General features: G+C 41.2%; 2 protein-coding genes across 3 annotated transcripts; both read left to right on the top strand.

Moving 5' to 3' along the window:
• Positions 1–939: 939 nt before the first annotated feature.
• Positions 940–15701, top strand: fzd6 (frizzled class receptor 6). Its single transcript, XM_030072665.1, has 8 exons — positions 940–1072; positions 2567–3010; positions 7595–7791; positions 7941–8520; positions 9610–10029; positions 11056–11204; positions 12054–12461; positions 13794–15701. The coding sequence occupies exons 2-8, from the start codon at positions 2822–2824 to the stop codon at positions 13954–13956; spliced, it is 2106 nt and encodes a 701-aa protein (XP_029928525.1). The 5' UTR covers positions 940–1072; positions 2567–2821; the 3' UTR covers positions 13957–15701.
• Positions 15702–16319: 618 nt separating this feature from the next.
• Positions 16320–21685, top strand: LOC115373232 (collagen triple helix repeat-containing protein 1-like). Of its 2 annotated transcripts, XM_030071511.1 has the most exons (5): positions 16320–16453; positions 17961–18035; positions 19911–20129; positions 20556–20772; positions 21211–21685. In XM_030071511.1, exons 1-5 carry the CDS (start codon positions 16343–16345, stop codon positions 21351–21353), a joined length of 765 nt encoding a protein of 254 aa, XP_029927371.1. In that variant the 5' UTR covers positions 16320–16342; the 3' UTR covers positions 21354–21685. The 2 variants fall into 2 exon arrangements, with proteins under 2 accessions (XP_029927371.1, XP_029927372.1); XM_030071512.1 differs by lacking the exon at positions 17961–18035.
• The last annotated feature ends 9 nt before the right edge of the window (positions 21686–21694 follow it).

The raw sequence follows: 21694 nt of genomic DNA, 5'->3' as shown, positions 1-21694 counted from the left end.
AATAATATGTATATTTTTGACCCGTATAAGTGAATGCTGTTTGAGTGTTTTGTTGTGAAACTTGTATTTTCCTTCTAACATTTTATTGATTTACATCTGCTCTTGGAGCTTTTTAATAAATCTGTAACTTAACTATGCCATCTAACGGCATTTATGACGACTACACCAACGCGTATGATCTCTTCTTCTCTCACACTGGCTCTGCTTCTTTCTGTGTGAAAACGCAGACAGCACCTCCCATCGATAAGGATGAGAAATAGAGAAATGAGTTTGGTTCATGTAAAGTTCAGAGTTCAGCAAAAATGCCGCCCAACATAACCCATAACCATAACTTGATTTTCATAAATTCACTAAAACCAGCCATTTCCCACAATTTCCCCACTTTTCATGCTACATAATTAGCACTCAGTTTGCTTTACTCTAGTCTGGGACCAACCCTGCCTTCAAGTGCTCCCCGGACACTCCGACATCCAACCATGGAGATCGTAAACGCAATTATCGCTGCGTTTAAGTGCTTCTGGCAATAATTTTAGCAGCAATACCAGACTTTACTATACTGTAATTACCTCTAAATAGAGTTTAAAACGTGCTTTTAAAAAAGACCTTGAAAAGGTTTGTTGACTTATCAGATTTTTGATCAAATGTGGAATAAAACGCGAACTATGAAATAAGAAGACTTAAGTAGACTTTCTTTTTTCTTTCATTTTCTTAAAAGAAACAGCCACAAATTAATAAAAACAAGTCTGAATGAAACGTGGATCCTGCATTTAGCTGCGGGACAGCAAATGCATTATTTATTTATTTATTTATTTATTTCAATTAACGTTTGTTTTCTTTCCTTTTCTTTTTTCTATGGTAAACATTGAACAGACCGTTCGGGTGCGTTTGAAAGTTAAAACCCCCATATTCCGACAGCATTTGAAGGCATCACTAAGTTAGCGTCGCCAGACAAGAGAGGACGGAGGGACGCTGTGGGAGTTCACCGCAGGAAACACGCTATGAAATCCTCAAAATGACTGCTCGGAGAGTTTCGGTGTAGTTACCTGATACAGGAACTCCTGGGAAGTCGAGGGTAAGTGTCTGTGTTTCATTTTCTTGTATAGTTTTAAAACTTTATTGCACCGAAGCTGAAGCCGGGCCCGTCCCAAGCCACCAGCCGAGGCAGGGATGTTTACTGTACCCTCGCCCCGCAGTTGGTGTCTGATTTATGGCGAGACGGTGGTCCAGTCGCCGGTGTAGTCTGGAAGACTGGCAGAGGTGGAGCTGACACGTTAAAACTATTTAAAATATTCACATTAGGGAGTTTTCGTAAAGAAGAGTAGTGCTATAAACCTGTGATATACCCTGTATACTGTATATGACTTGGTTGCATAGTTATTCTCATATGGACCAATTAGTGATAATGCTTTTTGTCGCTGCCTTTTAAAAACGTTTGATAGGCTAATTATTTACAGATTTCTCCCCAAATAGCTTTATCGCTCTGCTTTGACATTAATTACAGGTTGTTGCAATAAATTGATAGGCCAAAAGGCCACTCTGCGCTGGTGAAGGGGATGTTTACTTTGTCAGAAAGTAGCGGTGTAGTGGTATTTAAAGAGGTTGGTAAACTAATAAAACCAGCATAAACAACCATCTATGAAAACAGAAGTCAGTTTTTTCTGTTCTCCTTTTAAGTTCTTATATCCGTATTGCTTATTTCGGTCTGACACTACTGGCCATGGACACTCTTTGAATTTACTTATTAAAGTTTCACGTTTGCAGAAAAGTGGCTAAACACAATGCTGCAAGTCAAAAGGTGGGTAAACCGAGTTCAAGTTGGCTCCATTGCCTATGGGATTCCCAGTAGCAAATTTAAACCTCTTGAAACATCTCCTTGAAAGCCCTCCCTTTTCCCTGAACTTCATTTTCAAACATGCATGATTGTTAGGCTAGTTTCTTGCGTGTTCAAGTGTGTGAGAAACTCTGACACTTTAATGTGAAGTATAATGTGCATCTCAACAAGCTCAGACTTATTCTACTGAATCAGCCTGACTCCTCAGTAGGCTATTCCCCACCCTGTGTTAACTGCATGTACTAAACGTTTTGCAAGGGGATTGACTGGATTGTGATCCCTTAATTCACTTTGACTGATGCATTTTTCAGCGGTGGTTCCTAAAGTGGGGTCTGGGGTCTTCCAGGGCCCTTTAGGAGTCCCTAGCAAAAGAAGATGTTAGCACAATGAAAGTGTTTTGATGAGAGGGCTTCAGTCTTTGCATTTGTTTTATCCTCAATACAGTGCTGACATGCTATGTGATTCTGTAACTATCTAATGTCTTCTAAGAACAGGTTCCCCAGGACAGCATCCTATTAAATTGGGGGCTGTGGTCCAGTGCAAATCTTCATAGCAGTACCTGACTCAAAGTAGTGTGAGAACTCTCATTCAGTAATGAAAAGCCCAAACATAAAAACAGTCTTGAAGTCTTGATCACAGACTTGTTGGAAAAGCATCATGCCCTGAAGACAAAACAGTGGTATCTTGTGTAGATGGAAGCATAAATCCAACTCAGTCAAATTGCTTTATTCTCAGGTTGTAGGATTCCTGGCTGCGATCCAGAGGCACATGCTAACCCCACAGAGTGCTGATGGGAATGTTTTACCTGCCACCGCCCCCATCGTCTCCACGGAGATGACCCGAGGCAAAGTGGAATGCGGATGAAAGAGTGAACCAGGGGAATCTGAAGTTTGGGCCAAGATATCTTCAAACTGAGCCAAAAAGAAACTTGTTCTCTTGTACTAAAAAAAAAAAAAAAAAATACACACTCACTACCAACCAGTCATCACGATGCTGATGCCTGGACCGCTGTGGGTGTGCCTGGCACTGCTGATAGGGGTGGGAAGCTGCAGCGCCCACAGCCTGTTTACCTGTGAGCCAATCAAAGTGCACCGGTGCCTCGGCATGCCCTATAACATGACCTTCTTTCCCAACATGATGGAGCACTATGACCAAGACATTGCTGCCAGTAAGATGGAGGTGAGTCCTCATATATTACAACATGCTATTATATTTATTACTACTAGGGATATACCTATTGGTATGCCAATATATTGCACTGATATTGGCCTACTTGAATATCAGCCATTTGTCCACCACCAATATGCTGGAGGTTCCTCCCTGACTACAGCTACGTAAATTTCAATAAATGTAATTATATTTTTCAAAACTTAATTCTTCATGTAAAGGCCTAATATAATTATGTTTTCCCTACTACTGACTAGGTGAGTGTCTCACTCTGTCTTAAAGAGCTGCTAACACTAAATAAATGTCTTTAGTGAGTTTCCGTCGAGAGTTTTTGTGTCCTATCATGGTCTAAATGCTGCTACTTTTCCACCTGACACAGCATTAAAAAAATTTCATCACAGTTTATAGCACTTGAGAAAATCAATCAAGAAGGAGTTCAGATTATATCTCTTATATCAAAATGTGATGTTAAACCCAACCTGGAAGAAACAGAGAGGGAAAGAGTAAGCAATTTAGAGGGAGACAACTCTGGTGTACTAATTGGTGGAATGCAGGAAATGCAATGACAGTTGTACAATTTTAGCATTGGCGTGAATGGGGAATTTTTCTCCATTTTTCTCCATGTACTGTGAGAACAAAACAGAATCTGTGCTTGATGCACAAAATGCCCAAGAGATTACAGAAAATATGGACGAGTGATGGGATGACATGAGAGAAAGTCTGTAAGTCAAAGTCTAACCCACATCATTTAGAACATGGTAGGCTTATAAGTCCTTATGACTGAGTAAACTTATAAGTTTACTCAGTCATAACGACACATCATCAGACTAGACCTATAAGGTTCATTTAACGTGAAAAGTTGATTAAGACAGGAGAGCATTGCTATTTAGCGCAACAGCCCCATGAAGAGTTGTTACAGGGGAGACAAGCTGTTCAGTGCAGCCTCTGCTGAATTACTGTTTGACGTAGATTTGCTTTTCTTGGACTGACCTTGTCCCGTAATGTTTCTGCTTGTATTATCCTGAAAGTCTGGCCAAAAGGTAAACTCTGTAAGTAATGCTGCACTAAGCAAATTTGCATGTGAGCAGCTTCAAATGGCAGCATGAAGTAACTATTTGAAAACTGTATTAAGCTTCAATACCCACAAATCATGTTGTGTCATGTCAGTAAACAGCAGACTGCATGCTGCATAGCAGTCCAGTTAGTCTATGATGCTTTATGCCAAAAGGGAGGAGAGAAGGCAAAACATCTAATGTTGATGAGTCTAGCTTTCTGTGAACTGTTTAGGAGACAGTTTGAATTGTACACTTAAGCAAAAGAGAACTCTGGTAGAGTGTTGGGTTGTGTATTTACCAGAACCTGACATGAGTCCACATGGTGGTGAAATATACTCATTAGTTGCTCCATGCTCCCTTGAGCTGCTAATCCAGAATACTGTATATTAGTCTCTCCATTCACTTCTACAGTGCTGCAAAACAACCCCCAAGACACTTTTAGGGCATAATCAAACCTAAACGAAGCGGATTATGGTAATACAAAAAACAACAAGTACTGGTACCTTTTTTGTTTTGTGTAGCTACAATTATTTGTGAAAGTACTATCATATTGTGTCTTTGTGGCACAAGATTGTTATGCCATAAGTTTCCTGCATATGCAACCTGCCGAATTCAAATATGAAAATAAAGAGAAAACAGCATTTAATGGTACTGGGACTAATTTTTTATATTGGCATAACCTGCTTTGTTTGCGTTTGTCTTTGCCCTCAACGTGTTATTTTGGGACCTATTTTGTGGCCCTATGCAAGTGTATGGAGGGCCACAAATACAATATGGTGGATTAATAGAGCAGCTAATGAGGATTGTTCACCACCATATGGACTCATGTAACACCAAGGTAAGCCAACACTAAATCAAAGTTCAATTTTGCTTTAAGTTGCGGTTCATCACTTCTTATGAAAACATTTCGGCCTCCTCCTAGTGTCCATAACCGACATCAGAATATCCTTCGGCTAAGTTCAACAAATTTACTCCCAGGCTTCCTCTGACAAGATGTTGTATCACCCCTCTATTCAACAGAGAACTCAGTTTTTCTCGGGGCTGCATCCTGTGTCCTGACATTCCTAAAGGCCAGGGTTTGGGTTACACACGTTTGGTGTGAGAGTGTTCGGAGTGAACACAGATCTGCTGAAGGAGTCTTTTGTGCAGCATCTGGCAGAGGTATAGGCCTCTTATTTCACAGCAACCTTGGCCACAGGGAACTTAGTCGACTTTGTTGTGTTGAGCCTTTGATTTCAGGAGGAAGGGGAGGGACACACCCTGTCTCACACAAAGACTATCCTGCATACCACAATGAGTATTCTCTCTCTCTCTCTCTCTCTCTCTCTCTCTCTCTCTCTCTCTCTCTCTCTCTCTCTCTCTCTCTCTCTCTCTCTCTCTCTCTCTCTCTCTCTCTCTGTTAATCACTCATTCAATTCCCCTGCACACAGTCTTACCTCTGTCTTGTCTCCAAGGTGATAGGCCTACACATTCTGGCCTACATTCAGTACTACATACTATACATAGCTCTCCTTGATAGTGTACAGTGATTTATTACAAAGCTCTGACGTTGTAATCAAACATACTTCTGCTTTGGTCCGAGCACGGCACAGCATATCAGTAGGATTTTCCGGAGGAGGGCTAACCTTTTTCCGTCCTCGTTCCCAGATTCCACTCCTGTTTGCCAGCTTTTGGAATAACCTGTGAGGTGCTTGAACACAAAGAGAATGGAAAGAGCCAATGACCTCTACAGTCAGATAGGGGACACTTTAGAGCCTTAAAAGTTAGAGGGAAAGTTTGAAAAGTGGGTGTCTGGCCATGTATTGGAATCTTTTAATCCTTAAAGTACTTTGGTATGAAACTTTCTGCAGAGGATTTAGCCTCTTAGCATGAATCGACTTGACTTCTGCTCCTGATCCTGGCTGTAGGTTTCTGAAAGAAGTGCTGTTTTTACTGTAGCTCTGGCATAAAGCAAATAAAAGTCAGATTTTCAAGCAAGAAGAGCTCATTGAGAAGGAGTTCTAGACCTCCATGGGGGAGAAACAAGGACGCTTACTGTCAGAGGGAGCAAGGCCAGGCCCCAGAGAGCAGTGGGCCCACAGCCAGACTGGAGTTTAGGAAAAAGGGGAGCAAAATCATTGAATAGTGGACTTGTTCAATTTGCACTGTTGGTGGTGTGTGTGGTGCATATTTGTGTTTTATGCCTAAATTCTCACTGTGTATCCATGCATTCATAAGATGAAGACAGTGTACAGTTATTGAGAATCTAACAGCAACATTGTATGCATGTTTGGACTACTTTGGACTGCAAGTCGTTTTTGCACTGTATAAACCATACACGCCACTGATGAATTCACATTAATCCTTCATAGCACACATGCTGTAGACACACTAGTATTATGGCTACTGAGCAGGCAAACTCATCAACAGCTCTCTGCTTTCCTGCCTTCCTGGCCTGTCGGCGTATGTTTCCAAACATCCATGCAGTAATTTCCTGCAGCCCATGCCCACCGCTCTCCCCCACTTGTCTGCTGAAACGGAAGAATATGGTTCCCAGCCAGTGAATGGGACCCTTTGTGTAGCGCTGTAGGGCATTGCAGCTCAGTGGCTCTCAGATTATAGTGGACTGTAGTGATCTCTCCTTTTTAAACTGTTCATGTGTGCTGGAAATTAAAACTGTGCTCTGTTAATGGCATAACACATAGCAGGGGACCTTGGTTGGTTAGTCATCTATATGTAGCCTACTGTCAGCATCATTAGTATTCATCAGATTAGCTCAAACTCCACGTTGGTTGACTTATATTCTGCATTTCTGATGCACAATTTTGTTTGGGTAAGCATATGGTATTTGGTAGATGCTTTCATCCAGTGATGTAGTGATGAATAAAAAAGGTAAACAATGATGTGGTGATTGTCATGAGGCAAACAACCACTGATTTAAGTTTTCAGGGGGAAAATAGTTAATGATAACCATAAATCCTGTCTAAAGTAAACTAATGGCATTAAATTTTCTTGAATACAGTTAAATTAAGTATCTTTAAGTATAAAGTTTACTTACAGGGGTCTTAGAGGTGTGGTTACTTGGTGTGGTGGTTTGCTCTGTATGTCAGGTTACACAAACCAATACTAGGGTTTATTGTTGTTATCTTTTTTATTTTTATTTCAATTCTAATATAAATGGCTTGAAAACAACCTTGGCATTGCTTTTCTGCCATAAAAATTCAGCCTTAAATGTGGGTTAACAAGGGAGGTGTTTGTGAGATCACATATTTTAGGATTACTTCCCTCCAACAGGAATTAGCCAGAGCTGTTATGTATGTAATGCCACTCTTTTCTTAATCAAGAGGCAAAAAATGCCCCTGTGGTGTTATGAGTGCATGAATTATATGAATGAATGAAGAAACAATGGATTTTGTGCACAGTCAACAATAAAACTGTTGAATACCATCCAAAATTACCAATCCAGGACCCAGAGATTAGTCATATGGTAGTATAAAGCAACAAAACAAAACCAGTTGCTCATTGGATGCATAGCTTCTTTAACTCTTCTGCCTATCCTCAGCCATTCATGCCCCTCGCAAACCTGCGCTGCTCTCCAGACGTCCACCACTTCCTATGCCAGGCCTTTATCCCAGCATGCACCGAGGAGACCAAGGTGATCCGTCCATGCCGAGAGCAGTGTGAGGCTGTGCTCTTTGACTGCAGGAACGATATTTCTACCTTTGGCATCACCTGGCCCCCTGAGCTGCAGTGTGACAAGTAAGAAAGCACAACTTTGAACAGTCTACTAGAGACAGAGCAGTAGTTTTTAATCATATCATCAAGGTCCAAGATATAAGGAGTCTTGCACCAAGCATGGTCCCTGTTGTGTTGGCCTATTTTATCTTTGTGTTTTGTTTTGTTTTCAGATTGGATCCATGTAGCTCTCCTGATGGTTCTGCACTCCCACTAACTACACCCATGAGCTCCCCATCAGCTAAGAGAGACCTGGGCTTCTGGTGTCCGCTACAACTAAAGACCAAACCAGGCCAGGGCTCATCATTCCTGGGCACCCCTGATTGTGCTCCACCTTGTTCCAACATGTACTTCAAACCCCATGACATTGAGTTTGCCAAGAGCTTCATCGGCGTGTGCTCCATCATCTGCTTGGGTGCAACGCTCTTCACTTTCCTCACCTTCCTTATCGATGTCAAACGTTTTCGCTACCCCGAACGTCCCATAATCTTCTATGCCGTCTGCTACAGTTTTGTTTCACTCATTTACTTCATTGGATTCCTGCTGGGGAACAACGCAGCCTGCACCAAGGCCTCCCATCCAGCTGGTGTTGAGACAGTGGTGCTGGGCTCTCAGAGTAAAGGCTGCACTCTGCTCTTCATGCTCCTTTACTTCTTCTCCTCTGCTGGTATCGTCTGGTGGGTCATCCTCACCATCACCTGGTTCCTGGCTGCTGGCCCCAAGTGGAGCTGTGAGGCCATTGAAAAGAAAGCGGTAAGATTCTCACAATTTCTAAGATTATAAGATTATTTATATTTGTGCCTCAGATGTAAATATAAAATAGTGAGTGATAAGAAAGATTAAGACAGGAAAGCTCATGGGAGGCAAAGGTCCTGAGCCAAACACTGTCTTGGTCCAACTTTTATTAGTAGTCACATGCGGTAATGCATGTGTGTTCAAAACATAGTAGACCTTTTTTACAGCAGCCATTTTGATAGGAATGGTAAACACAGGTGTTACTAATTACATTAATGACTACTTTTCCATTTAGGTCTTACAGAGCCAGCATGCTGGTATTGTTCATGTTGGCTCCCATTTAAAAGGAACACATCTAAAAGGAGCAGAACTTTAATTAATCTCATTAGTAACACCTGTATTTACCTGCCATCTCATGAAAAAATGGCTGCTGTGGAAAAGGTCTACCAGCAAAGGAAATATGTAGCCAGCATCCTGTATGGCAAGATTGCTCTTCATGATAAGATGAAACTTCAGTGATTTCTCTCGGGAAACTGGAGCAAATGGAGGTTAATAAGCAAAGAGAAACAAATTTGTATTTTATTTTTTATTGTATCTTTATTTTGGGACCTGAAAAATTGAAATTAAATTAAATTGAAATTCAAGTTAGCTGTCATAGTGTGTTGGACACACATTTGCATGTACAAATGACACATTTGTGTGGACTAGGATAGTGTCTATCCAATTTGGATCAAACTTCACAGATTGGTTCTGGGTGTCAGGTCATGACCCTTGCTATTTGTGGAGGGAAATTATTAGGCCAGGCCATCCCAAATTATCTCCCTCTCTCCCTTGTGTCTTTTCTTCAATGAACCTCATTCCATTTCCATAACACTACTACTACTATTATTATTATTATTATTATTATTATTATTATTATCATTATTATTATTTTAATGTGTCAAAGGTAAAGGTTAACGTGGGACATAAACATGAGAGCTGTTGTTGTAGTTGGTATTGGTCACCAACAGAAATCAATAGATTACTTAATGACCATTTAGACTCAGTCAGTCAGGCCCAGAGTGATGGTGCAGCTGAATATTTGTTGCTTGTGTCATACATGTGTAGGTGTGGTTCCACTCTGCTGCCTGGGGGATCCCCGGGGCATTGACCGTCATGCTTCTGGCTCTAAACAAGGTTGAAGGGGACAACATCAGTGGGGTTTGCTTTGTGGGGCTCTACGACCTAGACGCCCTGCGTTACTTTGTGCTGGCTCCACTGTGCGTGGGCGTCATCGTGGGCCTCTCCCTCCTCCTGGCTGGGATCGTATCTCTCAACCACGTCCGGCAGGTTATCCAGCACGATGAGCGCAACCAGGAGAAGCTGAAGAAGTTCATGATCCGCATTGGTGTGTTCAGTGGCCTGTACCTAGTGCCTCTGGTCACTCTGTTGGCCTGCTACACCTATGAACAAAGTCAGCGCAGCACCTGGGAGAATACCTGGATCAATGACCGCTGCCAGGAGTACAGCATCCCCTGTTCTTACAAGGTAGCTGCAGCTAATATATTCACTTGAAGGGATTTAAGTTAGATGAGAGGAGTGCAGTAATGGCTTGTCATTTTCTTAGCATTTGGCCCTATAAAAACAGCATTAAACAATTAAAATGTGCAATCACTGCTGCTTTTCCACAGTATCTAACCAGGAAAATCACATCCTTTTACAAACCTCCTTTCTACACTTAACCCAGTTTTGCTTCATTGTCTACCTAGACACTGGACTTCAATAAAATCAGCTATTCAGGGCAAGAAAATTTGTGTTTCTCTCACAGTACAGCCAACCAGATAGAAAAGTGTCTCACTGTGCCAAGTCCTCAAAATGGCCTCTTCATTTCTGGGTGGAGGAGAGGTGTTGCAATGTAAATTTTGAACAATTACAAACTCCGCTCCACAGGCGAGTCACATTAAGTTTAATGCCAAGCAGCAGTGTGTGTCAGCTTTAAATGAGGTCTAACAATTGCCACTCTTACATTTGACTCTTCAACACAGCATGAGGCACCTTAATAGAGTGTTAAAGAGACTAGATAATTGGTCACAAAACTGCAAAATCATTTAACATGACAAAGGGAGTAGTTTTGAACATCAGACTACAATGGACAGACCACAGCAGTAATTTATACTCATTTTGATTTTAATGGCAGTGCTGTCATTTGGAAACCACTTTTGCCCAAGGCTAATACACAGAAATGCGTCACCTAAACTTGAACATATGAGCAAAGGGGAAAAAAATCGGTTTTATACAAAATACTATATGCCAAACCACAATGGGAAAACAACAAGAGACAGGTAAAGTGTGTGAGAAAATTGAGCTAAAAAAGAAAAGAAAAATGTTAAGTAGAGACATGAGGAAAGCAATTGTCATGAGTGTCATTATCTGTAGGAAAGTGTTCAAAAGCAGAATTCAATTTCAAGCTCTGCTCAAAATTTGATTTAGTCGTATTCAGGTTGCAACTATAACAGACACACTCATCACATCACAAGGATTCTATTATGGTATTTGTTTGTTTCTTCATTTCAGACGACAGAGTATGACCGTCCTGACCTTTCGCTGTTCCTGGTAAAATACCTGATGACGCTGGTGGTCGGAATATCTGCAGTGTTCTGGGTCAGCAGCAAGAAGACCTGCTCAGAGTGGGCCTACTTCTTCAACAGGACCCGCAAGAGAGAGTAAGAGCACTTCTGTCAGCATTGTAGAACATACAGCACCTTTGTTTAGTTACTGATTGAATGAAAATAGGGTAATTTTTTACTGATTGACTGATCATTGTTCACTTGATCACTGCCAGTGGTCATTGATCTGCTGTAACCGGCAAGATCAATTTAGTTAATGAATACGCTATGTTAGGGTTCCAGCAGTGTGGGTCTATGAAAGCTGGTGCTCATAACTGAAGATGCTCATAGAGATTGGATGAATGAATGAATGAATGAATGAATGCCAGGATATAAATGATTATAAATATTCAGTATTCTCTAAGTCTTGACGGGGCAGAAAAGCCTCTGAAATTGCATTTAGACCAAGGCACACAAACTCATGCATACAGACTTTTATGGATTCCAGTCTTAACGTTGCATTGATTAAAGGCTTCCCATAGATGTGCAGGGCCATTAATTCTACAATACATAATGTAATCACCCAAACTGCATCATATCACTGACTCAATGACATTTATATTTTTATTAAGGTTATGCGATGAAGATGCACTATGTAAATTGCATTAAGGTGAGGATTTTAAAGACTCCAGTGAGAAAAAACATGGAATAAGCCAAACATTTCATGGTTGAGTTTTTGCGATTGTCACTGATGCCTCACAGATCAATTACATGCTTATTACACATTGTTTGTCAGCTGTGTCAGTATGGTCCTTATTTCAGTCAACCCTCAATTTTGCATAGCACACTATTAAACCTAAATCTAGTATACTGCATGTGTGTAATCAAAATATATTGCTGCTTTCTATGAGGAAATAAACCTCTGGAAGCACCCTCCTTGTTACCACCATGCTGTTTGACCCACAGTCCCATCAGCGAGAGCCGCCGGGTGCTCCAGGAGTCCTGCGAGTTCTTCCTCAAGCACAACAGCCGCGTGCAACACAAGAAGAAGCACTACAAGCCGAGCTCTCACAAGCTCAAAGTCATCTCCAAGTCCATGGGCACGAGCACCGGTGTTGCCCCAACCAGTGCCACCGCCACCACCACCAACCAGGGAGCCTACGCTCTGGCCAACCATGACCCCCACGGGCAAGGCTCACTCTCTGAGACCTCAGCCAGAGAGCATCTGGAGCGGGCGGCCTCCAGCAGAGGCTCCAGGCGGGGGGAAAGGGAGAGGGAGAAGGAAAGGGAGGAAGGAGAGAGACGCAGCAAAGCGGGAAGCTCAAGTAAGATCAGCAACCGCTCTGAGAGCTTCCACAGAGTCCCAGATGGGAGGTAAGTAAGGTATTTGTGTGATGGTGATGTGATGATAGTTTTGTTAAAATTGTACAGTAAAGGTCCTATCATTCTACCTCCAAGGGTAAAAAAAATTCTTAGAAGTTAATAACTAAGATTTTTGTTATATCCATATAGTACAAAATGACTGTAATGTACCTGACCTCAGTAGTTACTACACTCCAAGATTTCTGGCTTACAAAACTCACTTTCTAGCCCATACATTCCCAGTATTCCTCTCCCATCTATTTGCATTTTAACATCTATTATCACAAAACATCTAAGTTACAGAGGCTAAAATGCCTCACATTGAAGCGAGAAAAGCAAAGGCACCGCAGTTTTACTCCACTATTTATATATTACCACTCTAAATAAACTTGAACTCTCCACAAGGCATTTCTGTTGGATTTCTGCTCAGATTAGCCATCTAGTCCCCTACATCATGAAAACTAGAGCCCAACCAGTATATCAGCACTGATATTATTAGCCAGTATCAGCTCATCACAGCCATATCAGTGTTGGCTTATATGTTAGCCAGTATGCATAAAAAATACAGTACATTTTGCAATAAAAAAGTACTTGAGCTCATTTTGAAACAGTGTTATCATTAAATTGTTTGTCCAGCGGACTCCATTGTTGACAGTACTTTATATAGCAGTGAGCTGACAGAGCAGCATATCGCAGCTGAGCAGATGGTGCTGTGGATTGTGTTAAGAAGTTCAGAAATGTATTATTCAACTGTAACATATCAAGCCTTGAGTATGTATCTGCGTTACAATTTTGGGATTCCCTTCTATAAGGATGTCTTTGAGTGTCTATTAGCTGACAGTATCAGCCCCGAAAATCCAGTATCGGTCTGACTCTGATAAAAATGTGACTTTATTGTTTGGTCAGGAGCCAGAGACTTGTGTAGTGGGAAACACTTACATTCTGTCAGTGTTATTGCAGTTTCTACTGCTCTCCAACAGATATTAAAAAAGTTTATTGATTCCTTAAGGTCCTTTTAGGCATATGTGAATCAATAAAGGTAGGAGGATTAAGATCTAAATATCTTGGCATGGTGTAAGATTGAAATGTTGGATGAAAAATGTATCAGTGCCCAGACCTCTGGGATATCACAAGTTACATGTGGCTGCTGTGCTTTGCAGTGCTTACCTGGTTTGCTTAATAAAGTGAAAATGAATGATGAATTTTCACATTGCATGCAGTGATGGCCACAGTGAAATCACCCTTCCTATTCCATCCTTCAGCAGTCCTGTATTGCTACAAGAGGATTTTCCAACTGTTTTCCACATGCACATGTAATAACCCTTATATGTGTTGTTGTTTTAGGATGACTCCCAGGAGCGACCTGTGTGAGGCCAGGCACGCTCCCAGTGGACAGCAGCATCCAGCTTTAAGCCTGTCACACAGCAGCAGCGTCCAAGGCTCCTCCCCCCACCTGGTGCACCAGGTACCAGAGGAGAGCAAGGACAACAAGGACAGCAGCTGTTGAGACATCCAACCCTCCAAAAATGTATCTCTCCGCCCATTCATCCATCGATCCAGCCATCCATCCATCCATCCATAAATCCACTGAGACAACAACTTTGAACCCCTGTTGTCATCCATGTACCTCAGTGTGTGCTTAATTTAGCTGTCGCTGCACATTAAATTGGCACATTTGATTATGATTGTATTGGTGACATTATAGTATATGAATGTTCATTGCCAGCCAAATTTAACTTACCTCACACATTTAAAACTTGGTGTGTTTGGATTGAAGGGTTCAGAGGAGAGTCCAAAGGTGTTTGGTGGTTTAGTTTGGGTGTCTGCTGTGTGCCGCTCAGCTTTACTGCAGTTTTTGGCCAGAAAACATTAAGATAAATGTTTGAAGCCTTTCAGCAGCATGGCTGTATTTCCTATTATACAACAACCAATGGTCATTTCATTGTATTAAGCATTAAAAGCTATAGGCCTACTGTTTTGCAGACTGGTAGTTCAATCATGTAGAATGCACGCTAGTAAACAAATGCAATATTTATGTAAATAATACTCTATTTTTTAGAAGTTCAAGTAGTCTTTCACTGGAGTAGTCACTACACTGAGGGTTTTGATAAGGAAGGTCATATTATTGCCAAACAGTTGACATAAGGAACGTCTTCCTGTGGTCAGTTTTGTTTTGTTTTGTTTTGTTTTGTTTTGTTTTTGTTGTTTTTGTTGTTGTTGTTGTTGTTCAGAAACCAATTTTGTCTTGAAACCTCATCTATACAAAATGTACCACTTGTTTTGCTCCTTTGAGAAAGACATGTTTATAAACTTGATGTAGCTGATTTTTAGAATATGCTGAATCTGATTTTCATGTGACCCAGTTCTCGCTTTCAAAATTGTACTCTCACTACAATGTTTTTTTTTGTTTGTTTGTTTTGTGTGTGTGTGCTTTGTTTTCTCATGTAGTAGCTGTTATTTCCTCTCTGTCCAAGTGTCTTCAATTATGTATCCTATGATTTGGGGTAAAGCATAGCTTTATAGTGTCCTAAAAAAAAAAAAAAAAAAAAAAAAAAGTGCCTTCCTTGAAATAACTCCTCATTCTCGAAATACCTACAGATGTTCTGCAAGTGTGATTATGGCTACTGCATAAATGTACCTACTGCTACTGTAGTTATTGATATGATTTGGAATCAGTTTGAGGAAACAGATCAGAGGGGCTTTGCACTATCAATGGCATTAGAAGCACAAACCATTATTCATGTAGGGTAATGCCTAAATACAGGACAGTCTTCCACAAATACACAATGGGTCTGGGGCTTTGTTCGGGGTTTATTTATATCATGGATTGCGGACCACATATTTCTTACTCTCCACAAATGCTTTCTGTGATTATTTGAAAATCACTCTGTCTTTTATGCTGTACAGTATATTTTGCTGTGTAGGGGATTGATTATCCCTACCACCTTTTGCAGGCTTATGTTTAATCATTTTGGGAGTCGCAGGGCAATCCAGTTACACTCAATAAAGGGAATGCTTGTCAATTTATGTCAGATACATTTTAAAGTACTCATTCTGTCATGTGTACAGGGGTCCTGTTTATGATGTACCCACCTAGACCTAATGTAGATCGTCTATAAAATTTCTCTACAGTTTTTGTGAACCTTTTTTAGTTTTTTACCATGTAGTCTGTACCTTTTCGTATGAATTTTGTATCAGTCCAATTTCCTTTTGATAAAATATCACTGAATAATAAATAAAATGAAAGTTGAATGTGTGTCTTTATCAGTAAATGATTCCTGCATTCCAGAAACAACCAGAAATCAACAATTAGGAACACACATACATAGATACTTATATACTTAGGCTGGTTATACTGATCATGTAATAAATTGAAGTGTGATTCTGTACAAATAACTGCAAAATTATAGGAATTTGCAGTCCCTGAGAGGGCGTCAGGAGTTCCCATCAAAATAAAAACAGTTTAATATCATGTTTCAAAACACTACTAATTATTCCAATGTGAGAATGTGCATAACTTCTGAAACCACTCAAACCACTGTTATCTCTCTGGCATGAAAACGTCAGAATCCCTGTCCACAGGAATATTACAGGAATATCGCATGAGACTAAAAAGTACATTAAGGTCGCTATAAGAACATTATCAAGATGTCATAGAAGATGGGGGAATAGCGTTAAATTTGTAGTTAGATAACGACACTGTTGAGAACCACAGACACATTTAAGCCCCTATAGGAATATTACAGAAATACCATAGGGTTTTTCCTTAGGGTAGTGCAAGTTGACTGGCTCCTTTCCTCTTGTCCTGCCCTCCTCTGGACTAAAACTGGCTGGTTGGAGTCAAACTGGCGCCTGAAAATCTCACATTTAGAGCAGGCAATCGATCCTGCAGCATGTCTCCTGTCATTGCCCATCTGCTGCTTCTCACCTGCCTGGTTTTACCACTGTATGGAGTGGAAAAGGTGAGAAATAGAGGCTATCGAAAGGATGCTGAGTTTGAGAAGGTAAGCCAATTTAAATAAAACAAAACCATGCAGCCGCTTTCATGACTTCCAAAAGTAGATATGTGGCATCAGGGACTTGATGTTCTCTGGACAGCTGTGGCTGCTCCTATCTGTGGTAATCAGCAGTCTGTTTTTAGTGACTTTATGGTGTTTTAGTGTATTATTTTAATTTTCAACGTTTTGCTGAAATGTTCCTAAAGGGCACTCCAGTTTTGTTATGCTATGTAAATGCCCTATTGAACTTATAGGATTTCTCCAGGTCTTTCTCGCGTTTCAATGCTGCATTCCTGTTGGCTAAAAGTAACTGAATTCCTAGGAAAAGTTAAACGCTGACACACATCCCTGCGTGTGGTCGGCGCTTGGAGGAAAAAAAAATGTACTCCCCACCACCCATCCTTACGTAAAAAATAAGCTGTTTTTCCCAGCAGATGAGAAGTGATATTTTATTGTTATTGTACGATCAGCTGGTTCTGTATTATTGCCTGTTTGGCTGCAGTCCAGCAGACAGGCTGGACAGAATACAATCCCAAACAGGAAGTTATGGGGTCTGGCTCTCTGTCTGCCCCTTTGTCTCTGCTTGGCTGACCAGTTTGCAAAAGGTTATGCGAGTCTGACTTTTATAAATAAAAAAGCTCTGACCTTCGGAATAAGGTTGGCAACTGCGTGTAAAGCTGCAAATGAACTAATTGCATTTCCTCCTGTTACTCTACTAAAGTAACATTTGTGCACTTTTATTGAATCAAGTCTGCAATTTCACTTTTACTTAATTAAAGTTTTTGCTCTAGCGTTGTAAATTGCTGCGTTTTAAACCAAAATTCCAGTCTAAATACCAGAAACTGGACCAAGAAATTGCCCGGTTGTACAACACTTAACAGTGAATTTTGTGCATTTGTTCATTGTGCATTTTATTTTGTATTTTTTAGTTATAACAACCTAATTGAAGTCTGTCCTCTTCTGTTTGTACAGGAAAAGATTACATACCAATAATAATAATAATAACAACAACAACAACAACAACAATGTGATCTTTCCTTCAGAAGTATCTCATCAAACTTCACTGTGTACATTTTTAATGAGATACTTTTTTATTTTAGTAGGTGTTTACACTGGTAGCTTTATTTCAACAAAGTAACACTTTGTTGATACTAGCATACTAGTAGCACCTCTGCTTGAGTGGGATGTTTTAATAGATCTACTCTTTCTGTTCCTGATTATGTAATAATGATAATATTGTGTTTCCAGAACCTTTATCATTATTGTTCCCAGTATTATTATTATTATTACATAAAGGATCTTCAAGTTGCTTTGGGGAATGAAATTAAAAGTGAAACAATTACCATTTTGCTAGGGACCCCTGGAGTCCATGAAATGCCCCCCTACAGGTCCATTGACCCTGGGCTAAAACTCTTTTTATTAAATTTCATCAACAACTGAGATACAGTTTGCTTATGTCACAGTAGAAGAGGGAGGGTATTGAATAGCATGTTATGTCACCATCTGTATCTAGTGCACTGGAAATGATGCAGACAAGCCAAACTGCACTAGACACTCTGAGGAAGAAAGAGCTACTTATGTGAACATGGTAATCCTAATGTCTTTTTTCCTGCATCCTTTCTAGATCCTCTGAAACTAACCTTAAGCCTCTGCGCCTGCACAAACACTAAAAGCCATGCATTAAATCCATGCACTGCATGTTCTCTGAGCACTTTTCCTTGGCCTTTGCTTCAGTGGCAACCAAATGCATGAAATACTGGTGATTCCTCAGCGCTTTGAAGCAAATGCAGCTTCTGTGCTTGAGTTACAGCCATAGTCTTTTTGTTCCTGATATTCAATAGAGCTGGAGTCTAATTTGTTCAGGCAGGCAGCACCACTGCAGAAACACCAGACTGGAAGCTAATATAAAAGTCAGCTGTGTAGCTGGGTGGACAGAGGCTCCATTCATTAGTCTTCAAAAATGAATCAAACCCTAATAAAATTCTGAGATATTTCCTTGACGTTCTTGCATTTCACGTCATATAACCAGGATGATTTACCCACTGGAAATGGTGTAATGGACAGGTACAGCATTGGGTCATCGCCACATTATGCCTTCCATTACCCAAGCTGCCTGGAAGTTAAATACTTTTTCTTAAGGATAAGTTCCAGATTTATTACATCATATGAATACCACCACATAATCTACTCGTTTGATCACAGAGCTCGGCTCTTCCAGTTTCCTATATGGGGATGATGTCAGATGTCATTGCTCCAGCAGAGCGGATCACATCTCCAAGTTATTCCAGCATGGCCACTTAATGGCTAAAACAGACTGTGGGCCATATGTCTCCCAGCAGCTGAGACTATGTCACTGCAATTTTCTTCATACTGGATGTCAGCATTCCTGAGATTCTCATCATCTGAAATAGATTTGTCTCCTTTACCCTAGAGCCTCAAATCAGGCCTGGATCCTAAAACTAGAGTCAGAGCCCATTGTTATTTCTCTCTTGCTTAGGGACTCGTTTGCTTTGCCTCTTGGCTGTGTGCCTCCCCTCCTACACAGCTGCATGCTGAACAAAAGGGCAACAATGTTCTAAAACGCAGACCCCAAATCCTTTTGGCATTGATGTTTGCTTAAGGGCAAGGCTGCACATCTACGTGTCAGTTTATTAAATAGATAGTTGCGTTTTGCTAGACAAAGAATTAGCACATGGCACTTATTTATAAACCATCCAACCAATGAAACCAAATTCAACTCCCACTGAAAAACCTTTGACAATAAACTGCGCTACACATTGCTTTCTGTTTACTGGCCTCTTGTCAAACGTTTCTTTGAAGACCACATGATGACAAGTCAAGTTGGATCTACACTGTGTCTCTCTCTGCATGTGGTAAGGCTACTTTGACAGGCCAGCCTGTCTAACTGTGAGTCTGAGTCACCCTGAGTAAGAGGCAGCATCTGTTTAAACATAGCAGGGCAGAATCAGCAGGACAGTGAATCACGCCAAGAGACGTGGCCAGACTCCTACTGACTTAGACTGTCATCACGCCTACAATTCCTCATTAAAACATGGTCTGTCACTCACTCACTTTATGGCTGAACGCTATGGCAAATGCTTTGGCTTGCTCTTGATCACATCTGTTTTGACAGTTAGCGCATTTACAGTCGGCAACCAGGATAAGCCCAACAGCAGTCTGTGTGTTTATATGACTTGTAAATAGGTCTAATCCGCCTTCTTGTGTGTGATGGTTGAATGGATGGCAACATTTTGCAGAGCATGCAACCCAAACAGGGCTTTCTACTCCAGGGAGAAAACACACACACACACACACACACACACACACACACACACATCTGAAACAGGAAGTTGGACACATTAACTCTGCTAACATTGTTGTGCTCTTTCCTTTTGTTCTTGCTCTCCTCTTTGTCACCATGATCAACTTCCATTTCCGCTACCTCTTCTCCCTTGTTTTCTAGTATGGCAGCTGCATGCAGGGCCCACCTGGCACCCCTGGCAGAGAGGGCAACCCTGGGACCAATGGCATCCCTGGTACGCCAGGTATTCCTGGCCGAGATGGGGCTAAAGGGGAGAAAGGCGAATGTGTGAGTGAGATCTTCGAGGAGCCCTGGAGACCCAACTATAAACAGTGTGCCTGGAATTCTTTGAATTATGGGATCGACCTGGGTAAAGTAGCAGTAAGTGTCCTGGTTTTTGTGCAAAACATCAGAGAGGTTTGGGGAATGATGGGCATAAAGGTACAAACAGGTCACTTATCACTTTACAACACATGCAGTGACTATAGAATACCACTACAACGCATTAAAGCAGCATGAATACTCAAAATACAAGTTGTACTATATGGAATAAACTTTGAATTTGGCTTTCAGAGCCATCACATCCTTGCCTTTCCATGTTGATCATCAAACATGCCATATTTTGCATTAGCCTATAAGGATGGAAATGTTACAAGCCACAAATATACCCCAATTATTTCTTAGCTAGACCAGTGCAAAGCCAAGGGCAGGAGCTGTAAGCTACAAAAGCAAATGAAAGGCCAGCTCTGCAGGGCCAGTGTCCTCATTCCCCCCCGTCCCTGAGCCCTCTCCTTCTCCATCTTGCAGGACTGTACATTCACCAAGCTGCGTTCAGACAGCACCCTCAGAGTCCTCTTCAGTGGCTCCCTCAGACTCAAGTGTAAGACTGCGTGCTGCCAGAGGTGGTACTTCACCTTCAATGGCGCTGAGTGTACAGGACCTCTCCCCATAGAGTCCATCATCTACCTAGACCAAGGCAGCCCTGAACTCAACTCAACCATCAACATCCACAGAACGTCCTCAGGTAAGACTGGATATGGAGCAAGCTGAGACTTTTAATAATGTCCCATGTGGAATCATTGTGGTCGCTGCTAACTTCAAACACTTCAAGAACACAACTTCACATCTAAGTTTTGTTTGAAGTCAAAGAAACACTCCAGTAAAAACTGCGCAAGAGCTATTAAGTCTAATGTGGTGACTTTGAAAAAGTATGACAAATGCTTTTCCAGCAACAGTAGAGCTGCGCCCCGTCTGGAAAGTCATGCTTGTCGGTTTGTGCACAACAGATTTCAGACTTCAAAGCGAAAATTGACACTCCTCCAATTAAGGTTTAGTGTATCTCAGAGGCTGGAAAGTTCACCACAGTGTGAGAAAACACACCACTTAACAGCCTTCCTCACAGCAGACAGCTTAGGCATTCCCTGACATTAATTTCCACTATGCTCTTTTTTTGCCTGCCCAGTGGAGGGGATGTGTGAAGGCATCAAGGCAGGCCTCGTGGACGTGGCCATCTGGGTGGGGACATGCGCTGACTATCCGAGAGGTGACGCATCTACAGGATGGAACTCCGTATCCAGGATTGTCATTGAAGAGCTGCCAAAGTAAAAAATATCCTAAGTGAAAGGGAGGAACCAGCCATGCAACTACAGCACTATGTCATCTGGCCAAAATGATCAGGTGTGGTTCTTTGAGGCATAACAGCGTTACTGATGTTAACTTGAATGTTTTTTTTTTAGTAGTATACTATTTGACAGGCCTGTAAACAACAGTACTGTATCATGCTGTCAACCAGAAACAGCAAAGTTTGTACTGTAGTCTTTCTGCTTATGGATACTGCTGGTAAAACCAATCAACAAATGTTGTGGCAAGACATTGACAGTGCTTTAGAGTATGCAGTAACTGTGACCTGTTTATATTCATTATTACTGTTAATAAATTCATCTTTT

The sequence above is a fragment of the Myripristis murdjan genome, chromosome 16 (assembly GCF_902150065.1).
Source record: "Myripristis murdjan chromosome 16, fMyrMur1.1, whole genome shotgun sequence".
NCBI classification, from domain to species: domain Eukaryota; kingdom Metazoa; phylum Chordata; class Actinopteri; order Holocentriformes; family Holocentridae; genus Myripristis; species Myripristis murdjan.
The sequence above is the reverse complement of the archived record's forward strand: the minus strand, read 5'-3'. Positions and strand labels throughout refer to the sequence as shown.